Source organism: Vitis vinifera, chromosome 7 (genome assembly GCF_030704535.1).
Source record: "Vitis vinifera cultivar Pinot Noir 40024 chromosome 7, ASM3070453v1".
NCBI lineage: Eukaryota > Viridiplantae > Streptophyta > Magnoliopsida > Vitales > Vitaceae > Vitis > Vitis vinifera.
The window spans coordinates 3,511,664-3,527,022 of record NC_081811.1 but is presented as its reverse complement, the minus strand read 5'-3'; the positions used below and the strand labels follow the sequence as shown (position 1 = coordinate 3,527,022).

Here is a 15,359-nt window from a genome sequence, read left to right as displayed (position 1 = left end):
ACTTTAAGCCGTTCAAAGTCAAATTCATTTGAGATATGCATGTGTTGAAGTATTAGGTTATGGTAGATGGTTATGGTAAGATGAGTGAAATGGAAATTCGGAGAAAAAAAATCAAAAAAAGGAGGGAAAAATAGTTCAAATGTCCTAATGGACCTTGAAATCTCTAGGCAGGGTTCAGGTTCAAATCCCAACAGTCATCAAAGGAAATTGTGTTCAAGTAAATAACTGATAAATTGTGTTGCCAATATAAGGCAGCAGAAAGAGAAACACACCAAGACATAACTATTCAAAACAGAACCTACTAAAAGGATTGAACATTAGAAAGAGGTGTTTTATTCTTCTCAATTCCGATGTCCGCATCTGAACTCATGTTTCTTCTCTTCAAAAAGCTAGAGTACCAATGTGCAGATAGCTTTGGATACCGTCTTAAATCTGGGTCATCCAAATCTACATAGTAGAGGCCAAAGCAAGATCCATAGCCATCAATTAATTCCAGTACATCTAAGAACGACCATGTGAAATACCCTCTCGTATTTGATCCATTTCTGCCAAAAAAATTTAAAACAAAACATAAAAAGAATAATAGAGACATAATGGGATCTTATCATGTATTCTAGTTTGGTGGTAAATCAAAGCAAAGGAAAGAATCCGCAAGACACTTTACCTAGATAGCTACTGAAATAGACATACCTTATTGCATCAAGCACAACTTCAATGTAAGCCTCCATATATTTGACCCTTGATGTGTCGTTCAACGATGTGTTGCGTTGTGTTTGCATACCTGGTGAGGCATGCCATGAAAGAAGGTTCATGAAAATATGATGAAAGGAAAATGTGGGGTGGGAGAAAAGGAGAGAAGGATAGAGAGACCATTTTCATGGATATAGATTGGAGGGTTGCCATAAACTTGCTTCAAATATTCCAGCACTCCTTGCAGACCCCAGGTCGTGAGAGGAAACTGAATCAAACGAGCGTATTAGTTAAAAGCTGACTTAACCTGGAAACAAGGCCACTGGATGAGATTATGTTTCAATCTTTACCTCACCTACCGGTACATCGTTTTGTGGCTTAACTGCCATAAATGAAACATTCAATATATTAGTTTTTTCATTTTTGACTTAGATAAAGATTAATCAAAGTAAAAAATGAGCTATTTTCCAAGGACTACTGTGAGGAAACCACTAGAATGGAACTCTCAATTCAACTAAGCTGTCTGCTTAAGATCAATTGAGTTGAGATCAAATTGAAAGCACTTGAGCACGGTTGAGGAGTCTAGTAAATTTAGATAAAGGACTGCAGGTGACATACATATCATGTCTGTGCCCACATCTAATGCAAAGTCTCTTTGATCTATCTTCAGCTTTTCAGGGTTGTCCTTGATGTATGTTGCGAAGTAATGGTTTATTGCTATGAAGTCAAATGAACCCTTGACTTGTTTGGATTCAGGTGTGGTGAAGGCCGGAATTCTTGTGCCTGCGTTCTTCTTCACTGTTTCAGGATAGTCTCCAAACACTAAGGGGTCAAGAAACCTGCAACAGAAAACAAACACAAAAGATGACCTAAGGCTTATCTAGATTCTTGAACCCAACTTTTGGCCATTTCTACTTGACAAGGAAACCAATACCTGTACCAACAAACAGTTTCTGAGATCATTTAGGATTTAACATCCTAGCCAAAAAGAATCAAAAGTACTCACCAACCAAGATAGAAATCTTTAGCCCTTTGAGTAGCTGTGATATCTTCTGTTGTGTTTGTTAGAGGAGCAAACCAGTAAGCAAAGACATTAATCCCTATGAATCCATGTTGCTTGGCCTGCAACATAACACCACTTACTGTAATGACTGTGACCATTTTTTTCGCTGTTTCCTTACGAGTATAGGTTCGTTCAGGTGTAATATGTTTAGGTAGTGGTACCTGGTACTTTTTCTTGTACAATCTTGCAGCTGATGCATGTGCTAACAAGAGATGATGCCCTGCAATGTATGGTTCGAATGAGGAATTGCCTTTGGTACATGACCTATGTCCAAATGGGGGAGAGCATCGCTGAGGTGGTAGGATTCCCGAGTCATAGCCAGCCAAAGCAAATACATTTCCTTCATTCAGGGTAGTCCAATGTGAAACCCTATCTCCGTATTCTCTAAAGCACACATCGGCAAATTCTGTGAAATCTTTCCTGCATCCACACAAGATAATTCTGTCATATGTATTCTCTATTATTTGGTTGGTGGAAGGGACATGTTTAGCCCAAGAACAAGTTCGAAGAGAGTTGAGAACCATACACAATCCTTCGACTAAGCCATCCTTCATATTCATCTTCAAGCACTTGTGGCAGATCAACATGGAATAAAGTAACATGAGGTTGGATTCCTGCTTGACCAATGGAACATGGATCATGTGAGTTACCATTAAGAGAATGTAGAATTTGAAAGCAATGTTGTGATAGCAATTTGGAAGTACGTTCTCTTGATTTTGAATGAAAAAAATTACTCTAGTTTTTGCTTCCAAAGAGAAGAAAAACACTTCCAAAATGCTACACACACAATATTAACTTCATTTTTGTTTGAAATCCACTTCAACCATGGCTGATAAGTTCATTGATGAGGTTGTTGTAATATGCTAAACCCTTTGGATTGACAGGTCCTCTTCCATCTGATAGAACAACAGAAGCATGACTCAGAAAGAGAACCAAAAGTGCAAGTTCTTATTTTGTTAACATGAGTCACAGTTCCGTGACCTTACTTGGGATAAGCCTTGACCATGAGATCGAGAATCGATAGGCATCTAGGCCTGTTTCCACCATCAGTTTGACATCCTCCTGCAAGAAATATATACACGGGAAGGATGCTAAGCCAAGTTCCAAATGTTTGAAACAACAACTAACGTCTCAAGACATCTGGGACATGCAGAATGTGCCAAAATGTCATTAGAAAAGAAAAATTAAGGAGCATGACTTAGAAATTTGTCTTCAAATTTGCAACATCATTTGCTGATATGTAATGGCTCCATGTAGAAGAAACCCGAGCTTGTCTAACGACTCTGTTTCTACAAGCCATATGATTATTCCCAGAGAAAAGATCACAAAAATGGTGAACTGACCTTGTATTTGTGATACTGATCACATGCTATGTCCCCAGAAGCTCCATGGGTACCCCCTGAAATTTAAGGTTGGACAATCAGCCATCCAAATCAAAATATCTGATACATGTATCAGCAACTGTGAATCTGTTGAACTGATACCCAGTTTGGCATAAATCTTAAATGTCACAAAAACCCTTATTCATCTTTAAAAGGTTTTAGAATTCATGTGATTTTAAGTTAAAAGAATTTTAAACTAAGAAAATATTCAGTAGGTCTTTGATGCCATATTAGGACTTTGACATAGTACAACCATCTACTTATTGTGTCATATCAATACAAGCTCCTTGTCATCTTTCACTACTTTCCCATGATCCCATCAAGGTGAATTCCCTCCTACAGAAGGAATTTTCTTAGATCTATAAGAATATAAGTTGGTTATATGATTTATATTCAATTTTATTATCTCTATATATATGTTATCAAAATGTACAAATGAATAATCATGTTGCTTTTTGTAGAAGATATGCTTATGAGGGTGTTAAAGAATGGTGGAATAGAAAGAGAGGGACAGCATCATTGCAGGGAACTTTCTGAGGAAAGAAAATTTTGAAATTTTCCTTTAACTGGAAGATTTCATAAGATCTATAAAAATAAATTTTAAAATCTTTCTTTGGTAAATAAAATTATTTATTTCAAAACTTTAGCATTCTACTATCTAATATTGATACGGTATAATACGACAGCACAGTAGTGCCATGACATCAGATTGATGTCATGGAAGACCCTGAATACTTTCTCCTTGAAACTCTTCATTTATAATTGGTTAGTGTTACAAAATGATAGCAGATCCTACTCAGCAAAAGAGAAACAAACAAAATTTTAAAGACAAGGTGAGAAAGGGAGTTGGCTGATTAAATTCCAGAGTAGTGAATATGGTATGGTTTGGAAGACAAAAGCATCTCCATTTCTGCAAAATCCTACCCCCCAACCCCACCAAAAAGAGGGAAAAAAAATATCTAAATTTTTCGAAAACTCTATCAACATTTAATATACAAATGATCTTGATTTAAAAAAAATAAAAAATGTCAGGCCCTTGGATTCATTGAAAAGAGCTCATCATTTAGAAAGGGCTGGCTCATAACCAGTCAGTGGAAGAATAGGTGCTCTAATTGTAGAAGAAGCAAAGCTCAATCAACAACATGGAAAACAGCAAAAGAAAATTATATCAAGGAAAAAAAAAAACAGTATAGGAACTGACCAGCATGAACAAAGGCGTCCCAAGTGCTAGGACTCCTCCCATCTTGGTTTGCTGCTCCCTCAACCTTTTATCCAATAATAATAATAATGATAAAAAAAGAAAAAAATCATTCACCAACTCCCTTTTTGTTTTAGATTCTTTTCTTCAATCATTTCTTCTTCCTGTGTTCATCTAAATGAGTACAAAAAAAGAAAAGAGAAGAAAATTAACAAACCTGGTAAGCAGAGGTGCCAGCCCCAAAAATGAAGTCATCTGGGAAGTCATTTCTGCTAAACTTGAGAGCGCTGAAGGCTGTAGTTGCTAAATTTAGCAGAAGAAACAGAGAGAAAGAGAGTCTATGCCTCACCATGCTCACACACTTTTTGTATTCTTCTTTCCCTTGTCTTTCCATCAATTAACTCCTCATGTTTCCCATTTATTACTATCCTTACATTCCATATATTTTCACAATAATCTTCTGGACATATCCCCGTAAATTTTGTGGAAATACTTCTGTCCTGGTTTTTCTTTTTTTCTTTTTTTATTATTATTATTGGGTATTGATTTTCAGCATCCTCGAAAGTTGTGCTGGGTGGAACTTTCCTCCCTCTAGAGAATGGGCGGTCTCCATCACACATTTTTGTCGACATTGAAAACATAATGATGGAGGTTGCTTGATCAAATTGAACTCTAGCATGCCAATATTGTCAACTTTGTTGTATACTGATTCGGCCGTCTTTGGTGACTTGGACTAGGAGATTTCTATTCAAATAGTTGTTCATTGTGGATTCTCTTTACTGCTAATTTGGACCGTTGCTGTAATTTTCCCTCTGGAAGACATGTACTTATTTTGAGAATCTTGTTTAAAGCTTCTATCTTTTGCTGAAACAAGTTGGGCAGTCCCAATTAACTGTTATTGCTCATATCTGTCTGAAATTTTGAGAACATGATGTTACTTCTTGCAACCAAGATTACTTTACAGTTCAGTGGCGAATTTTTGTTGGAATCGGGAGGCTGATGAAGGATGTATAGGCGGTAAGCCCCTGAAGATGGCTTATACATAACATACTCTGAATCAAGATAGCTAAAGTTGGATTCAGATTTTGTTCTGAAAAAAATATTAGGTTGACACCCAAGGCTAGCCAGTTTACTTACCTATAATATTTTCTGAATTGAGTGACAAGCTATGAGAAATCACTGAATATACTTATTAAGAAAGAAAATGTTCTGATAATAAGAGTTGATAAGTTGTCAACATGCCAGTTGAAAGGGAAGGCACCAATAGATGACTATTCAAAGCAGAGCCTACTGAATGGGTCGAGCATTAGAAAGAGCCATTTTATTCTTGGTAATGTCATTGGCCTCATCTGGAGTGATGTTTTTTCCCTTCAAAAAACCAGAGTACCAATGTGCAGAGAGCTTAGGATATCGTTTCAAATCTGGGTCATCCAAATCTACATAGTAGAGGCCATAGCTTGATTTATAGCCATCTGTTACCTCGAGTACATCCAAGAATGACCATATGAAGTACCCTCTTGCATTTGATCCATTCCTGCCAATATTTTTAAACAAAAGGGACAAAGAAATGGGGGAGGAAAGAAAGACAATAAGAGAACTGCATCAGAGACAAAAATGCATTTCTCATTTCAGTGAAAAGTTTAAGAAGAACCCAACTTAGAATAATCGAGACTTATTGCATCAAGATTGTTACTGTAATAGGTATACCTTATTGCATCAAGCAAACCCCCCATGTAGGCCTGTATATATTCCACCCTTGCAGTGTCGTTCAATGTTGTGTTCCTTTTCATCTGTTGACCTGCCAGAATCCACACAAGTTTCACTCATTAAATGAGGAAAATGATGAAAAGAAAATTGGATTTACAAGTGTTCACTCCTTCCCATCCAAACCCACAACTGTCTGCAAATCTCCAAGAACAAGGACCATGGAACAACTGTACCATACTCAAAGGCAAGTGTGCTTCCTGATGGTCCCCTGGAACTGTTGTTTTCTTAAGTAAAACTACTTAGTGTGTGTGTGTGTGTGTGTGAGGGAGAGGGAGAGAGAGAGAGAACAAGGACCATGGAACGACTGTTTTACCAGAAGGCCAGTGTGTTTCTTGATGGTCCACTGGAACTGTTGTTTTCTAAAATAAACTACCAATATGTGTGTGTGTGTGTGTGTGTGTGTGTATGTGTGTGTGTGTGAGAGAGAGAGAGAGAGGGAAGGGAGAGAGATACACCATTTTCATGGATGTAGATTGGAGGGTTGCCATAAACTTGCTTGAAATATTCCAGCACTCCTTGCAGACCCCAGGGCATAACAGGAAACTGAATCAAGCAAGCTTGTTGGTTGTAAACTGACTTAACGCACAAACAAGACAGCTCTATGATATTATGTTTGAATGTTTACCTGACCTGACGGGCCTAGAGCATCTGCCATAAATGAACCAGTGAATATATCAGTTTCTTCATTTATAACTTGGTTAAAGATCAATCAGACTAACAAATTTGATTCCATATGCTACACCAAACCTTGATTCATTCAAGTCAGTGTGTAAAACATGAACCATTTTTCAAGGTCTACAGTGAAGAAACACTAGAATGAAACTCAATTCAACTACTTAAGCACAGGCAAGTAATCTACCAAATCTAGTTAAAAGACTGCAGGCAACATACATATCATGTCCACACCCACATCTGCTGCGAAGTTTCTTTGATCCGTCTTCAGCTTCTCAGGGTTGTCCTTGATGTGTACAACCAGGTAATGGTTTATTCCTATGAAGTCGAATGAACCCTTGACTTGTTTGCATTCATTTTTGGTGAAGGCTGGAATTCTAGCACCTGCATTCTTCTTCACTATTTCAGGATAGTCTCCAGACACTAAGGGGTCAAGAAACCTGCAACAGAACAGACAGAAAAGATGATCTAATGCTTATTTAGATTCTTGAACAAAGCTTTTAGCCATTTTTACACAACAAAGTTAAACCAATACCAGAAACAACAAATAGTTTCTGCCTCATTTAGGATTCAACATCCTAGCCAAGGGGAATCAACAGGAAATGGCGAAAAATTCAAAACACAGACAGCATTTTGTCTATTATCATAGGTTCTTGACTCACCAACCAAGATAGAAATCTTTAGCTCTTTGAGTAGCTATGATATCTTCCGTGGTGTTTGTTAGAGGAGCAAACCAATAAGCAAAGATATTGATCCCTATGAATCCATGTTGCTTGTCCTGCACACAACACCCCATTACTGTAATGACCATGATAATTTCTTTGGTGTTTCTTTATAGTTTAGATTCCTAATCAGAAAAACTGAAGGTGGAAATTCAAATTTTATCAAAGTTATGGCTTTCAACACTTAAGTGGGATGAGATTGAGCTTTATACTTGAAGAGTTTAGGAAATACTAGGTAATACCTGGTACTTTTTCTTGTACAATCTTGCAGCAGATGCATGTGCTAACAAGAGATGATGGCCAGCAATGTATGGCTCTGATGAGGAGTTACCCTTAGCACAAAAGGTCAGTCCAAATGGGGGAGAGCATCGCTGAGGTGGTATAAACCCCATGTCATACCCAGCCAAAACAAATATATTGCCTTCATTCAGGGTAGTCCAATGTAAAACCCTATCACCAAATTCTCTAAAGCACACATCAGCAAATTCTGTGAAATCTTTCCTGCATCCACATTAAGATAACTCCACCCATTAATCGTCCATTCTATGCCTGGTGGAGGGGATATATTTAACCCAAAAACTAATTGCAAGAAGAGAGATGAGAACTATACACAATCCTTCGACTAAGCCATCCCTCATATTCATCTTCAAGCACCTGCGGCAGATCAATATGGAATAGAGTAACATGTGGTTCAATTCCTGCTTGACCAAGAGATGAGATTTATCACCAAGAGAAGGGAGAATTTGAATGCATTGCTCTGATAGCAATTTGGAAGTGCTTCCTCTTGATTTTGACTGAAAAAATTATTTTGGTTATTTGCTTCCAAAGCGATGAAAAGCACTTCCAAAATGCTAACCAGGCGATATTAACTTCATTTCTGATTGAAAATCCTCTACAACCGTGCTTGATTAGTTCGTTGATGAGATTATTGTAATATTCTAAGCCTTTTGGATTGACAGCTCCTCTTCCATCTGAAAGAACAATAGAAGCATGACTTAGACAGAGAAGTAAAAAGTGCCCAAGTTCATATTGTGTTAACAAGAGTCACAATTTGGTGATGATACTTGGAATAAGCCTTGACCATGAGATTGAGAATCGATACGCATCTAGGCCTGTTTCCACCATGAGTTTAACATCCTCCTGCAAGAAATACATGCACACAGAGGATGCTAAATCAAGTCTCTAATGTTTTAAACAAGAAGCATATTCTCGATGCCTTTGGGACTTGCAGGACATGCAAGAATATCATCAAAGAAGAAAAATTAAGGGGCAGAACATAGAATCTTTTGTTCAAATTTGCACCGGTAGAAGGAACTTGGGTTTGTCTAACCACTCTTTTTTTTCACAAGCCGGACATTGGCTGATCAAGCAAGCATACTCTTCCAATACTCATGCCAATCATGATCTAACCAGGAAGATGAACATTCCCATGGTGAACTGACCTTGTATTTGTGATACTCATCACATGCTATGTCCCCAGTAGCTCCATGTGCATGCCCTAAAGTTTTTGGTTGGACAATCAGCCATTCAAATCAAATATCAGATATTAGTCTTGGCAACCCTATCAGAAATTTGTTGAAAAGAAGGATCTTAGAAAACTTATTGTGTAAAAAGGATTTTCTCATCACTAATTAGTGGTAAAGTAGGTGCTCCAATTGTAGAAGAAGCAGGAGCTCAATCACCAACATGGAAAAAAAAGAGAGAGAGAATAACAGTAGAAACTGACCAGCATGAGCAAAGGTGTCCCAAGTACTAGGAGTCCTCCCATCTTGGAATGCTGCTCCCTCAACCTTTTACATAATAATTATGATAAAATCATTCATCAACTCTCTTCTTTGATTTAGATTCTTTTCTTCAATCATTTCCTCTTCTGTCAGTGTTATGCAAATACAGGTAAAAAATAAACAAACCTGGTAAGCAGAGGTACCGGCCCCAAAAATGAAGTCAGTAGGGAAGTCATATCTGCTGAACTCGAGGGAGCTGAAGGCTGTAACTGATAAATTTAGCACAAGACATAGAGAGAAAGAGAGCCTACTCCCCTCCATGCTCAAACACCTACTGTTCTTTTCCTTATCATTACATCAATAAGCTTCTTATCACGCCCATTTGTTGATGTAATGCCCCGAACCTAAAATCGTAATTTCGAAATTATTAATTAATTAAAGTAATTTAATAAGGGTAAAAATGTCTTTTTCATATTTAAAACCCTAGATATAAATTAGATTTTTCCTATCTTTTCTATTCAGAGAGTATAAGGTTGAAGATTTGGAGATTTAGGATTTGAAGATCAATTTTTTAAGTAAAATTTTTAATCCTTAAATTAATATTTTACATTCATTAATTAGTTTTGAATATTTTATATATTCTTTGGAATATTTTAATTTTGATTAGAATTCGTTTAATTAATTTCTAGGTCAAAAAGATTAAAAATTTATAAACATAGTTTGATTTATTAATGGAAATCGATAAATTTTGATTACTTAAATGAATATATTTAGATTAAAAAAATTATATAGTTTCGGATGTGAAAATTACATAAAATTTGTGAGTATGAAGGTTAAAAGTTTTGATTTTAAAGAAGAAAAAAAAAATGATGAAAGATGCGTAGGAAGGATTTGGCGGTTAAGGTGTTGTTGGGTACTGAAAATAATAATAATAATAATAAAAGAAACAATAATAATGAATGGAGTTGGTGTGAAGTTGTTGGAAAATAAAATAAAAAATTGCATGGGATATTTGTTAACTTTCGTTAGGAGATTTAAATAATAGTAATAATAGTTTAATTCAAATAAATATTCTTAAAATATTTAATTTAGATAAATTAGAAAAGAGAAATAAATTATTGTTTAAGAAGTTGAAAATAATATTGGATGGTAATAATATTAATATGAAAAATTAATTAGGATCCTTAATACTAAATAAAATATTTTTAAGATTATCAAATTTATATATTTAGATAAATAATCAATAATTCATCTTGTGTATGATATTATGTTAGGTGAGAAGGAAATTATTTAGAGTTAAATACTTCAAGATTTTGAGTGTTTTTTTCAAGATAAGAGAAATTAATACGGATTTTTATATAAAGAAAATAATTTTCTTTTTATATTATATTTTGAAATGTGTAAAAATATTATTTTTATCTTTTCGCATGGATCAAATATGTGTTTTGTATGGAAAACATTTTTGAGAATTTTCTTTGTTTATTTATGAAAAGCGAAAATTTGAGGAGATATGATATTTTGTTTTGTAAGTTTGAATTAATGAAATAAAGTGTTTTGACTCCGGATTATATGACCCTAGTCAATGGATTATAATTGTTGACATTTTCGACCATAATCAACGAGTTATAATAGTTGATATTATATGACCCTAGTCAATGAGTTATAATAATTGACCTTATGGTTCTAGTCAACGGGTTATAATTATTAACATTTGGTTTTGCTCACCTTAAATGGAACAAATTTGAAACTAGTTACTCAATTGTGAAGTCTTACATAATTGAGCACCATTTGTCATACAATAACCAAAGTAAAGATATTTTGAATGCATTTGATTTGGTTTTTATGAGAAATTGTTTTGAAATGGATATGAAAAAGTTTTGTTGAATAATTTAAATGTATTAGTATTTTAAACTCAAAAGTTTTTATGAAAATAAATATATGTTATATCTCCTATTTACAAACATGATTGAAAATGTTTGATCCAAAAAACTGTATTAATGTTCCTTATTAGGCTTTGAGTTCATCCTCAGTTGTTGATAATCTTTTCGGTAACCTCACTTCGGGCGAGGAGTGATCGTTAGGAGGGAAATTCGGCTTTATTAGAACATTTATTTAAACTCTCTTTATTTTTTTCATTGTTTAGATGTTAAAACTTAATTATCATTTGAATTATTTTGATTTTGGAGTTATTTAGACAATAACATTTTGGTTGATGTATTAGTTTTTTTTTTTAAGTTGATGCTTAGAGATTTTAGAATTTTGTCATACTACTTTGAATAAGAATTTGATAATTGGTAAATTTTCAATTACAATACGAATGTTTGTGTCGTTTCCACCTTAAGCTTTTGGGCTTGAGGTGTGAAATGACCATCATACCCTTGAAATGGGCTTTTTGTCCTTACATTCCATCTATTTCACTTCTGGACACATCCCCATAAATTTTGTGAAAATACATGTCTGTCCCAATTCTTGTGAAAAGTGATTTTGATTTTTGGCTTCCCTTGCCAACTGCGAGGTCCAGTCCACGAGAAGTCCCTATCAAACAGTTTTGTCAAAATTCAGTAGAAAATGATAATGTTGGAGCATGAGGTCCAGTCCATGAGTTGGTGGACCTCTCTTTATTGGCTAAATGCCCATCAAGTTGGCTGTTCTTGAGCATCCTTTTAGTGCCATAAAATACACACAGAAGCTGATAAGATGCGGGGTCCAACTGGAAAAAGAAATTTGGCCGTCTTTGTGGACAGTAGCAGAGAGAGAGAGAGACAAGCAGAACAAGGTTGGGGAAGAGGAGAGAAAAGAGGGTTTTAGGTGAGGAGAAAGGGAAGCTGTGATGGGGCTTGAAAACCATACAAAATCAGTTGAGAAAGAACTGTTGGTTTTCATCCTTTGCAACTGACCACTGCAGCTGCTGGCTTGTCTTGGTTTTTTTTTCACATTTAGAAGCTTTTTATTTGGGCAAAATCTCTAACTATGTTGGGTCCTGTAAGCACGAGGAAAGAAAATAATAATAATAATAATAATAATTTTTTTATATTTGATTTTAATATAATAAAAAAAATGAGAGAAAGTCAAATAAAATTAAAATTATTAAAAAAAAATGATGTATTTTAAAACTATTTAACCATCATATAAAAGAATCAAATAAATGAAAAAAAAAAAAGGATAAAAAATTAATTTATTAATTTTAAAATTTTATTTTATTTTTCTTTATTTTTATTTTTTTTTACTTTTTTTCTTTATTTTCTTTCCCCCGCATTTTTCTTCAAATTCTTTGTAACCAAACATAACTTAAGTTTCTCCTCTAGCAATAAATGTTGATGTATTTCACTGACTTTACCACATATCATTGTAAACCCATTTCCAAGAAATGAAAGAAATCTAGTCTACATGAATGGGCTTGTTGCGGAATTGAACTCTTTCAGGATGAAGACACTCTCCTGAAGGTCTATTCCTACAACCCCACTCGACTGAGAGGTCTTGTTATTTCTCATTGTAGTCTCTAAAATTTAGGAATATGATTACCTGTTGCATTGAATATTTGTATAAACCGTAAGCCTCTCAAGCTGGCTGATACTTACCATCTCCGTAATCAATGTAGCTTAACGTAAATTTTGTCTAATCATTTTATAGTTCAATTGGTAAAATTTTGTTTTGAAATTATTAGGTTGATGGTGTAAAGTTTGATACTTTGGTAATAAAAGCTATGTTTTCTACTACTTCCTTTGGAAATTTATATAAAAATATAGATGAGTTGTAGAAGGAAATAAATAAATAATATTTTTAACATATTAGAAAATATATTAAAATCAAATAAAATAAAATATAATTAATATTCGATTTCTTTGATTTCTCTGAATTTATGAAAATATTGATGAGAGTGTCTTTATGTGCTTCCTATCCTTTATGTGTTTGATTCAATGTACCTTATTGAATATTTCCTTTAACATGCCTCCTCAAACTAGAGTAAAAATGTATATAGACACCTAACTTATCCCAAAACATGGTGAAGACGTCTTTTAACAAAGATTTGATAAAAATAACAGTAAATTGAGAATGTGTGAAAACATAAGGAGTGACAAGAGTGCCTATAGTTACTTTCTCGTGTAAAATGATAATCAAGTTCAATATCTTTAGAACAAGCATGAAACATAGAATTAACAGGCATGTAAAAAGCGCTAATATTGTTACAAAATAATTATAGTGGTTTAGAGAGGGACACACCAATATCTCATAAAAACTAAGTAATCCAAGTCAATTCAATTGTGGAGAAGGGCAAAAAGCAATTCTTGACCTCAATGCTCGAGCAAGCAATAGTTGATTGTTTCTTTGCACACCAAGAGATACAATTTGCTCCAAGAAAAACATAATAACCCGTTGTGCTCCTTCTTGTAATAGGACAACTTGTCTAATCAACATCACTAAACCTATAGAGAGATATTGAAATGGTCATGTGAGCCACAATATCCTAAGATAAGTGTTTTGGAAAATATTCTGAAACATGCATTTGTTTTTTTAAGTTGATTTTTTATTTTAAATTATAAATAATTTAATAGAGAGATTGTGGGAAATGTTTATACAAATTAATTAGTTTTGAAATAATTCTACAATTAAGAAATAGGTGAGCAAGGACTAGAAATGGTCTTAGCCAACAAGGCTTCATTCGTAAATGTGCATGGCTCTTACATCACCTAATCAATATAATGGAATTCAAGAAATATGATAATTCATAATCTTTAATTAAGTAGAAGTATCAACGTTCTATATGCTTAGGAATAGGAATTTTATGTCAAATTAGGCCCTCAACTAAAAATAAAAAATCTATATTCTAGGCCTATTTGCAAACTATTGGTCAAAGTAATCCTCTTCATATTTTATTTTTTAAATTATTTAGAAGTTTCCATTTTAAAATATGGTTTTAGTGTAAATTTAGAAATCGTAGTTTCAAAAATTTGAAACTTCGATTTCTAACATTATTTATAAAAAAAATTAAGAGATAATAAAACAGAAAGAAATCATTTTGAACAAAAGTTTCAAAAGATAAGTACATAGAATTTTTTATTTGGTTGAAAGGCCATTTTGAAGCCAAGCTATAGGAATAGAGCATGGTTATACTTCAATCATTAAATTTAGTTTAAAAACAAATAGGCGACAAGGAAAAAATAAAGCTCCAAGAGACCTCCTTGCTTTAAAATCCCATTCAACTACTCTTTACACTTTCTTCAATTCCAACTCTCCATTCTCTTTCCACCATATTTACCTGCGATCTCTCCTCTTCAACCTTGAATTCCATAGCTTTTCGACTTTCTTTGGAAGTTGAAGCTTGAAATGTCTCTTCTTGAATTCCATCAAAATCTTGGAGCCAATTCCTTCTTCTGTCGAGTATGCCAAGCTCTCATTGTCTTATCACCAGAATTCTCTCTGAGTAAGCTCTACTTCTCTACTCATTGTACCGTCTTAAAATTTCCAAGAAAGAATGCCCTTGCGTCTAAAATCTTTAGATTCTTGAGGGTCATTCAGGCTTTATTTCTTGGAATAATTCAAGAACATTACCAGGAGTTCATAGTTTATGTCATTTATTTCTGTTTCGTGTATTGTTTTTGAGGTGGGATGCCTTTTGAAACATGACATCACATAGTTTCTTGTTACTTCGAAAGAATATTAGTTCTTGAAAGTGATATTAGACTTTTTGTATTTTCCTAAATCAAGATTCTGTTTCTGACTTTAAATTTTCTGAGAATCAAACGTAGTCTTATGTCATGCATTGACTCAAGAATCCGTGAGCAGGGTTGGTTTTCAGTTTGCGAATCAGCGGAGCCAAGACCAAGGCCAAGGTGGTAACATGGACATCGACTGACCCTACAAAGTTTGTATTCCTCTTCTACTTCCTTTTTTTCTCGTTCTAGAAAGTGGGGATCCTAGTTTGGTTGCCTAATGTGAGAATCAGAATGTCTGGTAATTTTTTAGGGTTTTTCTGTAATTTTAGTAATGGAATTAAAATAAAAAATAATAATAATGCAAATGTATTGAATTGAATAATCTTGTGTGTTCTTTTAAGTTGTAGAGAACTGAGGTGGAGAAGAGTTTTGTTCTTCTGTATTTCTTATTGCCAAACCAGCATTGGTTGCAGGTGTTACATTGATA

The 15,359-nt window shown here is 34.3% G+C and overlaps 2 protein-coding genes across 3 annotated transcripts; both read right to left on the bottom strand.

Moving 5' to 3' along the window:
* Positions 1-131: 131 nt before the first annotated feature.
* On the bottom strand, positions 132-4,886 carry LOC100245197 (beta-glucosidase 11). Of its 2 annotated transcripts, XM_002268111.4 has the most exons (13): positions 4,551-4,886; positions 4,337-4,400; positions 3,097-3,152; positions 2,740-2,815; positions 2,578-2,649; positions 2,280-2,367; positions 1,915-2,173; positions 1,697-1,812; positions 1,309-1,529; positions 1,041-1,072; positions 871-958; positions 691-781; positions 132-545 (listed from the first exon to the last, which is right to left on the bottom strand). In XM_002268111.4, the coding sequence occupies exons 1-13, from the start codon at positions 4,725-4,727 to the stop codon at positions 302-304; spliced, it is 1,584 nt and encodes a 527-aa protein (XP_002268147.1). In that variant the 5' UTR covers positions 4,728-4,886; the 3' UTR covers positions 132-301. The 2 variants fall into 2 exon arrangements, with proteins under 2 accessions (XP_002268147.1, XP_010652184.1); XM_010653882.3 differs by having other exon boundaries at positions 1,697-2,173; positions 4,551-4,829.
* A 616-nt stretch (positions 4,887-5,502) lies between these two features.
* Positions 5,503-9,578, bottom strand: LOC100252190 (beta-glucosidase 11). Its single transcript, XM_010653884.3, has 13 exons — positions 9,405-9,578; positions 9,221-9,284; positions 8,937-8,992; positions 8,559-8,634; positions 8,394-8,465; positions 8,105-8,192; positions 7,737-7,995; positions 7,435-7,550; positions 6,992-7,212; positions 6,726-6,748; positions 6,556-6,643; positions 6,041-6,131; positions 5,503-5,867 (listed from the first exon to the last, which is right to left on the bottom strand). The coding sequence occupies exons 1-13, from the start codon at positions 9,537-9,539 to the stop codon at positions 5,621-5,623; spliced, it is 1,536 nt and encodes a 511-aa protein (XP_010652186.1). The 5' UTR covers positions 9,540-9,578; the 3' UTR covers positions 5,503-5,620.
* Positions 9,579-15,359: the final 5,781 nt, after the last annotated feature.